We start from the raw sequence: 14,317 nt of genomic DNA on the forward strand, positions 1-14,317 counted from the left end.
TCACTTTTACAATTATATTTATTCTCTGACTTGAAATGCCTCATCCAATGTGAGTCCTATTTTTCTTTCTGTGTTCTTTGGCAGAGGGTACACACTCTAAATTTCTCCACATAGTAGGTTGTTATGTCAGAGTTACAAACCCCTGAAAATTGGCATATTGTAATGGGAGTGCTGACAAGATTTTATTACACCACTACAGGCACTCAGCATTCCAATAAGTGCTGGCTGGTTTTTGAGTAGTCTGCTCATTGCTTTCTGCCTCTGTATTTCAAAGTGAACATTATATTTATATATATAGAGAGAGACACACACATAGACACACACACATGTGTATCCATAATGTAATAGAAATAACTGGCGTGGCTTGAATTTGGCTTTCTGACTTCGATATTGTTGATATGCCCAATTCCACATTCAGTTTTAAAGGTGTGTTAGATGATCTGCTAGTAAATTGTTCTAAATTCTGACCACGGGCATGTGTGTGTTCCATACATTATTAGAACAGAAGAGGCAATCGTCATGGCATGGAGAAGTGGATGCTAAGGTGCTCACTGTGAAATTCACTTAAATGCCAAGAACAAATCACATTTAAACATCAAAATGTTTTGGGTTTCTTGCTGTGGTATTCATAGTTTGCACTCTAGAAAGAAAGATTCACTTAAAACATCTGAGATTGTCTTCATAGTTGTGAAGATTCTGAACTTTTCCAGACTCTAGAAGTCACTGAGGTAAGAATGTGTGTGAAGCGAGGAAGGTGATGAACATATGATGGCACTCTTGGAGCTCTTCCATCACCTACCCAAAGTACTATAAATGTCATTGAATCTGCTTGAGACTTAGCTTTACACATAAGAGAACCACAAATGAATGTCAAACTGTAAATCTCACAGTGACCTGAGGGGCTTTTATTAATTTCACCTCCTAGACTGCACTTACAAGTCCATGTTCTTTGAAAGAATAAGAATCCCGTATCCCTAAAGGGAAGCACAGATAGCAAAGCCTTGGGAGATTTTGCCACCACCACCACCCCTGTTTTATTTTATTTTATTTGTCTTTGCAGCATCTTGTTGAAATCTGGTAACACAGGAACAGAGAGTTCTTGGTGCAAATGCCAAATATAGCCATTATGTGGTGGAAGCCTTATAAAACATGGTATTGCTTTTTGGTTAAAGTAATATAATAGAATTAACTAGAATATGTAGATTTCAAAAATGATTCATCAGTCTATGCAAATTGCTGTGTTAATAATGTATTTTTAATGCTAAGCACATTTGACAGCCATTTCATCTCTCTTTCTACACCAGAGCTTGGCAACCTGCAATAATTCTTAGGCTTTACAGATGTAACATTCAATGCACATGCCATGTAGTGATGTGATCCGAATAAAGTAAAGCATGTCAAAGCAATGTGATTATTAGTAAACAAGTTTGTGACTGGCTTGTTGAATACAGAAGAGAAAAATGAGAGGCAAAAGCCAGTCCTGTTTTAGCATATCTTACATCTTCACCGGCCTGAATTTGCTCCAGCTTACGGGAGTGTCAATCATAACTGGCACCAGGGGATTCAGAAGAGATAAATGGGTATAACATCAGAGCAGGCAAGATTAAAATCAGGTATGTTGGCTACAGTTCTGACAACTGTCGTAACTGTGTAGCTTAAACAGATCCAGAGCCCAAAGTTTCCTGCTTTGACTTGCCATATGTATCTGTAAATTAAGAAGAGAGAGAGGTTCTGTGTTGTAATTATTTATCTTCCCTATTAACAATTTAAAAAGAAAAGGGAAAAGTATTGTTTTGGACTCAGTGCATACTTCTGCATCATGGTTGCATCAGCAGGGATTTTCTATCCTTCCTTCAGTGGGTTAAAAACCAAGGTACAAAATATAACAGTTGCTGCTAGACTGCAAGTGACCATATAGATGTGTTTGATTATAGCTCTGCTGGACTAAAGGTCAAAGGAAAGTTTTAGAATACTTAAGAGACAATTATCTAAAGTTCAGACTTTTCCAAAGGAATAGAACTAGAAATTATCCAGACTATTATCTAAAGTTCACAGTTTTAAGAGGACAAAGGGAGGGAGGAAATGCTTATTCCATCCCTTTGCTATTAATTTGTCCTGGGTTTTTTTGTTCTGCCAAGGATTTATTTACTGTAAGTTCTGCATCACAGTGATACTACCATGGTTATTCCCCTTTCCAAGGAATTCTAACATTCTTTTACATGATTCCATATTACTTGGCTTCCCACCAGCACTTTTACTTATTTCTGCAAAGGACTACATGACCTGAAAATGTCTTCAGAGGGTTTTCTGTTTGGTTTTTGGCTGTTTTGGTTGGGGTTTTTTGGTTTGGTTTGGTTTTTTTGGGGTTGTTTTTGTCTGTGTGTTGTTGGTTGGTTGGTTGGTTTTTTTTCTCTTTAATTAGTTGATTCCAATGTTCTGGCATAAGCTGTTATTATTTTGACCACTTGGTTAAAAATAAATACACTAATTAAAAAGTAATATATATGCAAAACCTGTGACATTATCCAATATTTCTCCTCAGCAGTAGGTTTTCTCCCATTAAATACTTCTTTTCCCGTGTTCTTGCAGTGTGCCCAGGCAGCCAGGAGGGCCAATGGCATCCTGGCCTGCATCAAGAACAGTGTGGTCAGCAGGAGCAGGGAGGTCATTCTGCCCCTGTACACTGCACTGGTTAGGCCACACCTTGAGTACTGTGTCCAGTTCTGGGCCCCTCAGTTTAGGAAGGAGGTTGACTTGCTGGAATGAGTCCAGAGAAGGGCAACAAAGTTGGTGAGGGGCTTGGAACACAGCCCTGTGAGGAGAGACTGAGGGAGCTGGGGTTGCTTAGCCTGGAGAAGAGGAAACTCAGGGGTGACCTTATCACTCTCTACAACTACCTGAAGGGAGGCTGTAGACAGGCAGAGGTTGGTCTCTTCTCCCAGGCAGCCAGTACTAGAACAAGAGGATACAGTCTCAGGCTGCACCAGGGGAGGTTTAGGCTGGAGGTTAGGAGGAAGTTTTACACAGAGAGAGTGATTGCCCACTGGAATGGGCTGCCCGAGGAGGTGGTGGAGTCACCATCACTGGAGGTTTTCAGGAGGAGACTTGATAGGGTGCTTGATTGCATGGGTTAGTTGGTTTAGTTGGTTGGGTGGTGTTGGACGATAGGTTGGAGATTATGATCTTGAAGGTTTCTTCCAACCTGGTCTGGACTCCTATTCTATTCTATTCTATTCTATTCTATTCTATTCTATTCTATTCTATTCTATTCTATTCTATTCTATTCTATTCTATTCTATTCTATTCTATTCTTACTGGTGTTTTAAGGGATTACAGAATGTCCAAGCCTCTAAAACAACAAAAATCCATTCTGGTGTTTGCCAATGTGTCAGGAATGTTTAGTGTATTGCCATCAAGTATGTTAGTAGGGCTTGCGACTTACCATGGTGCAGAAGAGACAGTTTGATCCATCAGCTGAATTTTTATAGCACAATACCCCTTTTTTTTTTTCCTTTTGAACCTGATTTCTGCTATCAAATTTGAAAGCAGTCATCAATCTGCTCTTTTGAAGACATCACAAATTTTTGACATTCATGAAAAGCAGGTCGCTTTGAGCTACCTGCAAATGCTTCATTGCCCATATGGTTTGGCTATCATAAATCAGACAAAAGGTGCTATAAAAATGGCATCTTTTTATTTTCAGATTATTTTATAAGCCTTTTGCTTGAGTAGAACATTTATGCCTTTACCATACAGATTAGGCAAAGGGTCATCTCCCCTTTAAACTGCTGTTCAACAGAATTTTGTCTGAGACGGTCACGAAGGGCAATCTTGTAATACATGTGTAAAATATTGCACGCTGTCAGTGTCAGGATCTATGTTAACATATATACAGAGATGACTTCTCATATGAATGTTTGTTGTGCCTATCCGTGTTCAAATTACTTTTCATCTGCTAATGACTGGCATTTTGTAAAATGCAAACCCCAAACTGTCCCCTTTTAATCAGTTATTCCTTTAAAAAGTGTTACAGCCGAAGGCAGAAACAAACCCCAAACAAAACCCTGTCTTACATAAACAGAGATGTACCTCTCAAAGCATTTCAGCTGCATTCTCCTGGAAGCAAGAAACTGATGCTTCTAACTTGTATTTAAGGGTAATCTGAAACATGAAGACAATTTTTTCAGCTCAGGGCCCCTTGATGAATGGTGTTCTTTTACAAGATGACAGTGATGAGGGTGTGCTCTGAGTTGTCTTTTCTGGTTATTGTGCTAGATCAGAAAGCAGGTCATGAATATTCTTTCCCACTGCTTTTGTAATTATGAGAATAAAAGATGCTACCAAAACAGTTAAGTTTGGAGAGTATGTCTTACAAGGACAGGCTGAGGAAGCTGGGATTGTTCATCCTGAGGAAAGGGAGGCTGAGAGGAGACCTTATATCTTTCTACACCTGAGAGTAGGTCGTAGTGAGACTGGTTTTAGCCTCCTCTCTCAAGTAGCTAACAACAAGACAAGAGGTAATGACCTCAAGCTGTGCCAAAGGAGGTTTAAGTTGGATATTAGGAAGAATGTCTTTACTGAAAGAGTTGTGAGGCATTGGAACAGGCTGCTTGGCGGGCTGGTGGAGTCACCATGCCTGGAGGTGGAAATGGTGAATTGTTGGGGCTGCATTCATTGGTCATGTTGCTGCAGTGTAATGCTACCAATCAAAATACATTTGGGTTGTAAATCCTTTCCCATAAATTTGGGTTGTAAATCCCCATAGAAAGGGAAGTACTAATAACAAAATATCCGAAAGAATACTGATTGCAGTATGGTTTACTGCTCATGGAATGCATACAGATACTTTTTGAGAGATCTCTGTGACTTTGGGCAACTCAGTTAGTTCCCAATCTCTAAAATGGGGATGGGGAGTCCTTCCTTGTATTCTGCTATTTTGCTGTTGTTAGGTTTGAATTTTGAAGAAAACAAAAACTGGAAGATCTGTGTTTAACATTGTAACACTGAATAGTGAGTATTGTAAGCAGCACACACATGAATGAAGTCATGAAAAAGCTGAAATGCTTACCTAGCATTCTCTTCAGTGTTGTTTTCTAGTGCATCTGCAGGTGACTGCTAAATATGACACAGCTAGCATTTCTGAGAATGTCATACAGTTTGGGCTTTCTGCCTCTGCTTTGGTAGTTTCCATTGAAACCTTCATGATAATAACTCAATTACTCTGTTATTTCAAGTTTTTTTATGTGAGAATAGCTGCCACATATGAATTGAGCAAGGAAATGAATGAGCTGTCCTTGTCTATCCATTATCAAAAAAGCAGGAAATATCACAGTAAGGAGATTGCTGCTTTTCTACTTGTGCCAAAGGACTCTGTATTACAAAGAATCTGGGGTAGAGTAAAAAGTACACAAAAAAAAGCTAGCTCTAATAAACATGAAGAAACTGATTTCTGTCATTCTTGTGCTTCCAGCTGTAAAGCTTCCACTTAAAATTCTTTCTTTGCATAAGTAACATATCCGGAACAGATACCAATTTCTACCACAAAGTTCTTAATACCATTAATGATTTGATCTTTCTGAGAACATTATAAAAGGGATGGAAAAAAAGAAAGACAGAAAAGAGCTATGTAGGTGTAAGGTTACCCAGCGGGGAAGTCCACTGATCTCAATATATTAAAGAGAACCATGAGGGAATTAAAGAATTGCAATAATGTGTGCAGAGGGAATGACACTTGGATGTAAACTGACTGCTTCAGCTTTGTTGGTGTTTTTTTTTCACTTTTGTTCTGCCATTTTATTATCTGACTTAAAATTGCAACATGCATTCTTTTACAAAGTGGAAGATGAAGAAGTTGACTCCTGCTCGCTAATTTCACATCCAGATCCGTGTCAATCCCATTAAAGTCACTCATACCTAGCAAATACAAGAGTGGCTTTGTATTACAATTATTACAGATGCTTTTCCTCAAAATCTTTCATCCAAGAACCTCAAAAGAGATCAATGGGTCTTGAGAACATTTGGGCATCTGCAGGGAGCACTTGGCCCTGTGGTAAGCAGGTCCTTGATTATGATTATTCAAACTGCTTTTGTCTGGAAATCACACTGGACATCGTGTAAAGACCTTCTGGATTGTCATCCTTTGTCCCAGCTGGGAGGGAGCTATTCCCCGAACAGTCTCTTTCAGCATTGTTTAAATCCTCTTGTAAGCCTCAAACACTGGGAGTCACCCAGTAATCACTGATTCGGTTTTCTTTTATAAAAGGTAAAAATGAGCTACAGGTCTAAGTTGTAATTATGCATTCCTGGAGCTGTGTTACTCTCATGCACAAATTTTTGACAAGTTAAAGCAATGATTAAGATCCCTTATCTTACACTATTCCTTAAGCCTGCAAGACAGAGCACAGTTCCTAGGCCGTCCTGTGGGGTTGGTGGACCATCAACGAAATGGCATTTAAGAGGTCTCTGGCATTTTAATGAACTTCTTCAATCCTTTCCTCCTCATAGAAGGATACAGAATTCAGGGAGTCCAAATTTGGTTGAGAGTGGCAAAGTACCCCTGAATACCCTTCAGTGACTGGAGGTAAAGACTTTGTGTTTCTCTTGCCTGTGGTAGGTTACCTCAGAGCTTATCAACAGAGAGGAGTTATCTTTTTCCCCCCCTTGTGTGTAATTGTCCTTGTTTTGCTAAAAGTAACATGAATAAATAAATAACCTGAACAGTGCTACAAAGAAGGATCAGTGGGTTAATTGGAAAGATGAGTGGAAAGTGATTGTCCACCCTCCTGCTGAGCACCTGCTGCCAAGTTAATTCATGCAGCAGTGCTGGAGGTTGTTCCTAGAGGAGATTCCCCCTGTTTCGTTATCTGTGGGCGAGGGGAGTGTTCACAAAGAAGAGAAAGCAAACCAGATAAATGAAACTTATTGCTAATCAGCTGCTAGGTTGTATTTTTAAGTTCTAGGAGCCAACTGAAATGTCAGTTAGAGAGTCATTGTTCTTCACTCATGAGTCACAGCCCCACCAACACCAAGGTATATTTTTTGCTGCACAAAGTCAAATTTGAGCATTTGCCATCCACTGACAAAATAATTTGGTAATTTCCTTTTCCTTATTCTACTGACTACTTCTGATTGCAAATTTCTTCCTGGGTAGAACACATTCAACTGGAGTCTAGCACAGCAGTTTGAAACGAAATCCCCCTCTGTTAAAAAAGGAGAGTTTATTCTTCTCTCTCCTTGCCTTGCGTCTCCTCTCATATAGTACCAACTATTCAACCATTGCAACTTCTTTTACACTTAAATAGTTCAGCTAATGTCCCAAATCTCTTGCTTATCTTCCTCTCATGTCTTTTGAACTTGAATTAATAGCTCTTACTGGTACCAAGCAATCTTATACTCAGCATAGCTTCACCAATTGGCAGGAATGGGCACTATTTTTCCTCCATCCCTTCTCCTTCCTCTCTCTTTTTTTTTTTTTCTGCCTTCTTCTATTTTTTCTCTTATAGTACCCTTCCTTTTCACTTTGTTTTACTCTCCAGTTCTGGCTTATTAGAATTTTCTGAAGCAGGCAGAGTACCAGTGAATGTGTCAGAAAGATGGGAGGGATCTGAAGCTGTCACCAACAAAAGCAGCTTATTTTTTTCATTTCTTCTTGAAGCAGGTGTCTTACCTTTCTTGCATATGAGTCCTTTCCTCCATCTTAGACAGAGGAGAACTGGAGCAGGCTTAATTGAAGCAACAATCTGTACAAGTACAGATTTCTAGAGCACAAGAAGTCACTGGGTAATATAGTTGTAAAAGTCTCTAGAGTTCTTAATAAATGACTACAGATGTGACACTTCTGATTGGGATTTGTCTCAAAGAGCTGGAAATTGAGCCTTGTAGGTCTTTTTTTCTCCTTTGAACCCTTAAAGCAAAAGGATTAAGGATGCAATTTATGCTGCGGTATTTTTAATTTTGCAGGAGGAAGCCAAATAATTTTATTTTTCAGTGTTTGAAAAGGAGGGGTGGAGGTGTCCAGGAGGAAAAGAACACTAAAGAATGTACATTGTACGCATTACATTTGGGGTGGTAGTCGCCCCGGTAAAGCCACACACTGATAGTCAGGATATCTTAGCTGCAGTATGATTTTACTAGCATAACATTTTCCTTTGTTCCTTGCAGTTCAACTAGAGAGCAAGCATGACACTGGAAGTGGTTTAACTTGCACACATGTGCTGAAATCTCTGACACACTCAACTAAGAAGGAGAAGCAAAGGGTTTTTGCTTAATTCTAAATGTCTGCTAATCACTGTCTTAAAACATACTTGACTTTTCCACCACGACAGTGGCACACAGAACGCTGAGTATCATCAAGGAGTTTGGTCCTGTTTGAGTTGTCAGAATTCTTAAGAGCTTATACCTGAAATTTCTCTTTAGTAAACACATATGCTTCCTTTAATTTTAAAAAGGGCAAAAGGAAGGGCTAGATTATTTATTCAGCTCCAGGGTGCCATCACTTTTGATGTGACGGTTTCTAACTTGAATAGATAAAAAATCAGGATTTCTGGAAAGAAAAATCATTAAGAACACTTTTTGTTCTGCAAAGGTATTATGAAGTAGCCATGTCTATGCTGCTTTATAAAGTAGCTGATTTTGAGTTTGATCTTCATGTTATGAACTGTAAATGCTAAGAGAAGTGCTGAAATTATTATATAGCCTGTCATGCATATTAAGAAGCTTTACAGTGAGAGCTGAAGTGTGATTGGTAGGTGATTCCACTATGGAGGGGATACAGGAAGACTGAAAAATCAAAGACTGAACTTCAGAAGGGAACTTCCTGAAATTAAGTTTCTTCATCATTGAATGGGAAAACAAGACTTCTGTGTTCTCTTGTACGAGACAATTGCCCCATGTGCTTAAACATCAAATAGTCTTTCTTTGTTTTTTGTTTTATGGCAGTAATGAATTAAATGTAGGAGTTACTTACTGATTGATATCTTGATGTTCATTGAGGATATGATAAGATTCAGAAATGTTTCATTCTTTAATCATCATATTTTGTAACTACCTTTATTCCTTAATAATACCCATCCTTACTAAGAAGGGCTACAAGAATATAACACTGCATTTTAAAATACTGGTTTGGATCTAAACATTTCTTTATGGTAGTCAGAATGCCTCTGTCTGTTCCCAAAATCAAGTATCTGCATGTGTGTGTGTGTAGAGGTAAGAATGTCCTAGACTCATTTCTTCTGGCTGCCTTCATAAGAGACTTATTCTGCTCTGGTTTTTTTCTGTTTTCATTATGGAGGGCCAATAAATGTTTAGATTGCCAAAAATTAGGCCTACAACTTTTAAAACATTCAGCTTTTCCTTTGTCTTTATATTGCTTATTAATAACAATAATAATTAAAAAGCCAAGAATTTTTTACAGCATTTTCTGCCTACAATGCATGGAACATTTGCTTTAATTGATGAATGTGCTTTATTAAGTTTGGGTTACTTTAGCATTTCATTGCTCTCTGTTGTACTAGTTGAAGTTTTACGACTTGGAAAACAGTGATGAGTCATGATGGGATAACATCTATATGCAAAGAAAGTGAGGGGTTGCTATGATCACACCACATAACACAAGAAAATTACCGTGTTGCACCCAGTTATTTGGGGTATTGGCAGCCAGACAGAAAGGGGAAGGATTTCTGTGTCAGCTGCTGCCAGTATAATGAGTTTAATAAAGTGCAAATGTGTTTGTACAGAGGTTTTCTGAAGGCACTAAGAAAAAGCTGTGGGTTTAGCAGTTATTCTACATCGTGAAAAATGCACCTTTTTCCTTTTCCAGATAACACTCTCAGCATATTGGCAAAGCACAGTGGATTCAGCAGGCAGAAGCAAGAAGTTTACCTCCTGCCAATCATAATCAGTGACAGTGGGAATCCTCCCATGAGCAGCACCAGCACTCTGACCATTCGAGTCTGTGGTTGCAGCAGCGATGGCATTGTCCAGTCCTGTAATGTTGAAGCATACGTCCTGCCCATTGGACTCAGCATGGGAGCCCTCATTGCAATATTAGCCTGCATCATTTTGCTGCTAGGTATGTATTCAGTTCACAGCCTGGTGTTACAAATGGTTCTGGTTCCTGGTGGCTGTAAGCAAGGAAGTCACAGAGAAGGACAACGTAATGTGCAGCAGTACCGAGAGACCTGTCAGGGCTGAATCCCTGTTGTACTAAGAGCTGAACAAAAGCATTCAAAGCAAAGTCCTAGTCTGAAGCAGCTATGGAATATGAAAATGAAAATGTAAATCAAATTAAGTTTGTTAAACTGTAAGGTGAACACAATATATACTGCACGTGATGGAAAATGGTTATCTTGTATCTGGAGAAGAGAAGGCTCTGGGGAGAACTTATATGGGCTTCCAGTATGTGAAGGAGGCTACAGGAGAGCTGGAAAGGAACTTTTTACAAGGGCTTGTAGTGATAGGACGAGGGACAATGGCTTCCAGCTGGAAGAGGGAAGATTTAGTCTGCATATTAGGAAGAAATTACTTACAGTAAGGGTGGTGAGACATTGGAACAAGCTGCCCAGGAAGGTTGTGGATGCTTCCTCCTTGGAGGTATTCAAGGCCAGTTTGGACCGAGCCTTGAGTAACCTGGTCTAGTGGAAGGTGTCCCTGCCCATGGCAGTGGGGTTGGAACTAGATGATCTTTAAGGTCCCTTCCAACAAAACCATTCTATAATTCTAGGACTTGTATGTGTTTATTCTGGATTGTAGTGCCACAAGAGACATTAGAGTTTCACAAGATAAAAAGCCCTGAATATTTTAATAAAACATACAACATTTGTATATGACATCAAGCAAGTGAGGGAGAGAACAGTGAAGGAAGAGGACTATTTCTGCACTTTGCAGCTTCACTTTGTAACTGAGATTTACATCAGTAACTGAGTTTTCAGCATTAAGCCACAAAAACAACAACATAACCAATTTAGAGCTTTTTATGCATCTGTCCATGATACTCAAACTGATGTATCTAAGCTCTTTCTTTCTCCTTTACTGTCTCATTCTCTTTTCAGTTATATAGTGTGCCTGTTACAGCACATAAAAGACAATGCCAATTTCCTTCTATCATCAGGCCTGTGTTTTCAGAAAAACACCCTCTAATTCTTGAAAACTCCATCCATAATCTAGATCATTACAGGCTACGTTTCAATGCATGATGGTAGCTTGACTTCACCTAGCTTTGTAACTTTTCCAAAGGGAAAAGTTATCTAAATTAAAGGCTCAGAAATGGAAATGTGCATATCCTTGCTGCTTGTACCAAATTGGGCTTCCAATGTAAATGAGAGAGGGTGGAAAAGCAGAGGACTAACCAGAGCTTCTGATCCAATTTTTGCCATTTGAATGGGGTTGGAGTTAGAGGGGTTTTAGCCTTTCTCTACCCTTATTACCCTTACCACCTGCCGCCTTCCACAGCTGTGCTTAACCAGTAGGGCTTTGAGACTTTGGAAGTTTTTACCTAATGAGCCTGTGGTGCTTTCTTTGCAGTCATTGTGGTGCTGTTTGTGACACTAAGACGACATAAGAATGAGCCTCTAATCATCAAAGATGATGAAGATGTGAGGGAAAATATTATTCGCTATGATGATGAAGGAGGTGGAGAAGAAGACACAGAAGCTTTTGACATTGCAACTTTGCAAAATCCCGATGGAATTAATGGATTTCTGCCTCGTAAGGATATTAAACCTGATCTGCAGTTTATGCCCAGGCAGGGTCTTGCACCTGTTCCTAATGGTGTTGATGTTGATGAATTTATTAATGTAAGGCTTCATGAAGCCGATAATGATCCCACAGCTCCACCATATGACTCTATCCAGATTTATGGCTATGAAGGACGAGGGTCAGCGGCTGGTTCCCTTAGCTCATTGGAGTCCTCTGCATCAGACTCAGATCAGAATTTTGACTACCTCAGCGAATGGGGTCCTCGCTTTAAAAGACTTGGAGAACTTTACTCAGTTGGAGAAAGCGACAAAGAAACTTGACAGTGGATCACAAACTTTCTCACTGTTGACTTAACGAACATGTAATATTCTAGGGCCACTGCTGTTAGGTAAAACTAATGTGGCTTTCTGTTTTAGAGGCAAGTTTAGCGCCAGTCATCTATAAAATCAACTACATTGTAATGTTGAACCAAAAAAAAAAAGTATATGTTAGGAGGTTAAGTCTTGTGGAGTGTGAAGTAAAGTATGTGGAGTGTCTAGAAGTCTTTGGATATTTGATATTCACTTGACCACTCTGAAGATGGAGATTGGGATCTTTGATTATCTTCAGTGAATTGAAAAGAACAAATAGAAATTGGTGCTTTCTTAGAAAATGGACTTGCAGGGATTTTGCTGTTGAACAGTAGCTCCTGCCAGTATGTGTAAAGCTAATCGTTTGTTTCTGCATTGCCAACAAAGATCCTGCCACAGAAATGTTAAAAGCAATATCTTGGTCTTCTTAGCAATGCTTAATAGAAATAGCATTGTAAATTCCTACTGGCTTCTGCTGTGCAGTGACCATACATTGTACATACAGTAATTGTTGGCCATGTAACCACAGACTGAGTATCATCTTTAAATATTGTGTCAAGCCTTAAAATATTCACATGTTCTTAATCCATTCCAGTGATGGGTAATAAATCCTACTAATGTGCAGAGATTCAGAGGCAGGGCTGCAAAACCTTGCTTGACAAAAGGATCTTTTTTTTTCTAGAAGAAGGATCAATCCTGTGCTTCGTCTTCTGAAAGGAAACTGTGAAAGTGGATGGACTTACCTGTATGAAAGAACTGCTGATTTTATTGCTAAAGATCGAATTTATTTGTTTAATCTTTGAAATAAATATTTTATCAATGTCCATTACTGCTTTTATTTATTAAGACTGATAATCTATAGAGTAAGCTTATGAAGAAAACTAAATTATATCTGTTAGATTTTTTTTTGGTTTGGTTTGATTTTGGGTTTGTTTGGTTTTTTTTCTATATATAATGAATGTTTAATACATGTACATTTTGAAGAGAAAAATGACAAATTGTTTGAGGTTCAAGCAGTAACCTATCCATTTGCAGTAGCTGAATTTTGAGAGAATGCTGGCAGGAATAAAACTTTCCCAGAGAAAACTTTTGACAGTTTTTTATCTTCTTCTATAAATCTGGTACCTGGTGTTTTTAATACAAGCACAAACAGCTGGAAGTAAACTGGTTCATGTGAATATTTAAACTCTAGACTTTTAGAAATCCACACATAACACAGTACAGTAAAAAAATAAATAAAAATGCTTATAGTTCTCCACTGTATTAGAGCAGGAACCAGTGTGTACATAATTTTACTGCTTATGTTATTAGCATTTCTTTTCTATAATACTCATAGTGATGCACCAGGGCTCTTGCACACAGAGAAAGAACGACACTAGAAGCTGCAAGCATACTCAATTTGTAATGCAAACTTGCCATTTAGAAGTAGCAGTTGTATAATAAAACTACGTATTACATGCAAATCATTTTAATTTTCTACTTTGTTTGGGAGCTATATTATTGTTTGTTTATTTACTCTGTGTATTGTATTCAGAGAAACTCCTGTATTGTTTCCTACTTTGTGAAATATATTTTTATAAATACTCCTCTTGTTATTGCTTTTCTTTCAGTTTCACCTGCGCACCACAGAAAGGAATCCGCCTGAATAACTTCACAGTTTCTTGAGGGATGGTAGCTCCTTCAAATTAATTTATTTATTAGTTGACTGAAGTCAAAATAATAAAAAAAAAGGATAATGTTTCAAGCAGTTTTTGACAGCGTTTGCAGAATTAGATATGCAGCAGGCTGTGACCACAGGAGTTATGTGTGTCGAATTCACCGCGCTGTGCTGAGAAATAACCTCACACTTCTTTTTGTTCAAGCATTGCTAGTAAAAGCAGCCTCCTCCCCTTAAGCTCCTCAGTAATGTATGTTCTGCAGACAAAAATGTCTTAATGCATCACCCCCAGTTTTGCCTGTATTTTAAAATGGAAACATTTACTTCACTTTAGATGCAGCGTGGCTGGTTTTAATGACTGCAGTTTGTGAGCAACTGATACGCCGACACCACTTGCAGATGTATTATAAAGGCTTTATTGCAATTAATGAAGTGTGCAATTGATTGAAGCTATACTACATAGAACTAACAAACAAAAACCTGTCCAAATGACTTTTTTAGCAATTTTGGTAATAGTATAAACAGTGAAGTAATCTAAAGACAGTAGAGAAGCAGTCATCAATATTTCAATGAAATCAAATGTATTTCTGTAACAGATGGTAATCAGCCACACCCT

At 38.5% G+C, this 14,317-nt stretch overlaps 1 protein-coding gene across 2 annotated transcripts in view; it reads left to right on the forward strand.

Annotated features, from left to right (window-relative positions):
* The window catches only part of CDH8 (cadherin 8), a 168,889-nt gene extending 155,264 nt beyond the window's left edge, over positions 1-13,625 (forward strand). For both annotated transcript variants that reach the window (XM_068161604.1, XM_068161605.1), the window contains 2 exons: positions 9,818-10,069; positions 11,521-13,625. In XM_068161604.1, the coding sequence (XP_068017705.1) occupies positions 9,818-10,069; positions 11,521-12,014 (746 nt within the window). In that variant the 3' untranslated portion in view covers positions 12,015-13,625. The remainder of the gene's footprint in view (positions 1-9,817; positions 10,070-11,520) is intronic.
* Positions 13,626-14,317: the final 692 nt, after the last annotated feature.

This window comes from Melanerpes formicivorus, unplaced genomic scaffold (assembly GCF_026170545.1).
Source record: "Melanerpes formicivorus ecotype bairdi unplaced genomic scaffold, bMelFor1.0.p_v2 SCAF_59, whole genome shotgun sequence".
In the NCBI taxonomy this organism is placed as follows: Eukaryota; Metazoa; Chordata; class Aves; order Piciformes; family Picidae; genus Melanerpes; species Melanerpes formicivorus.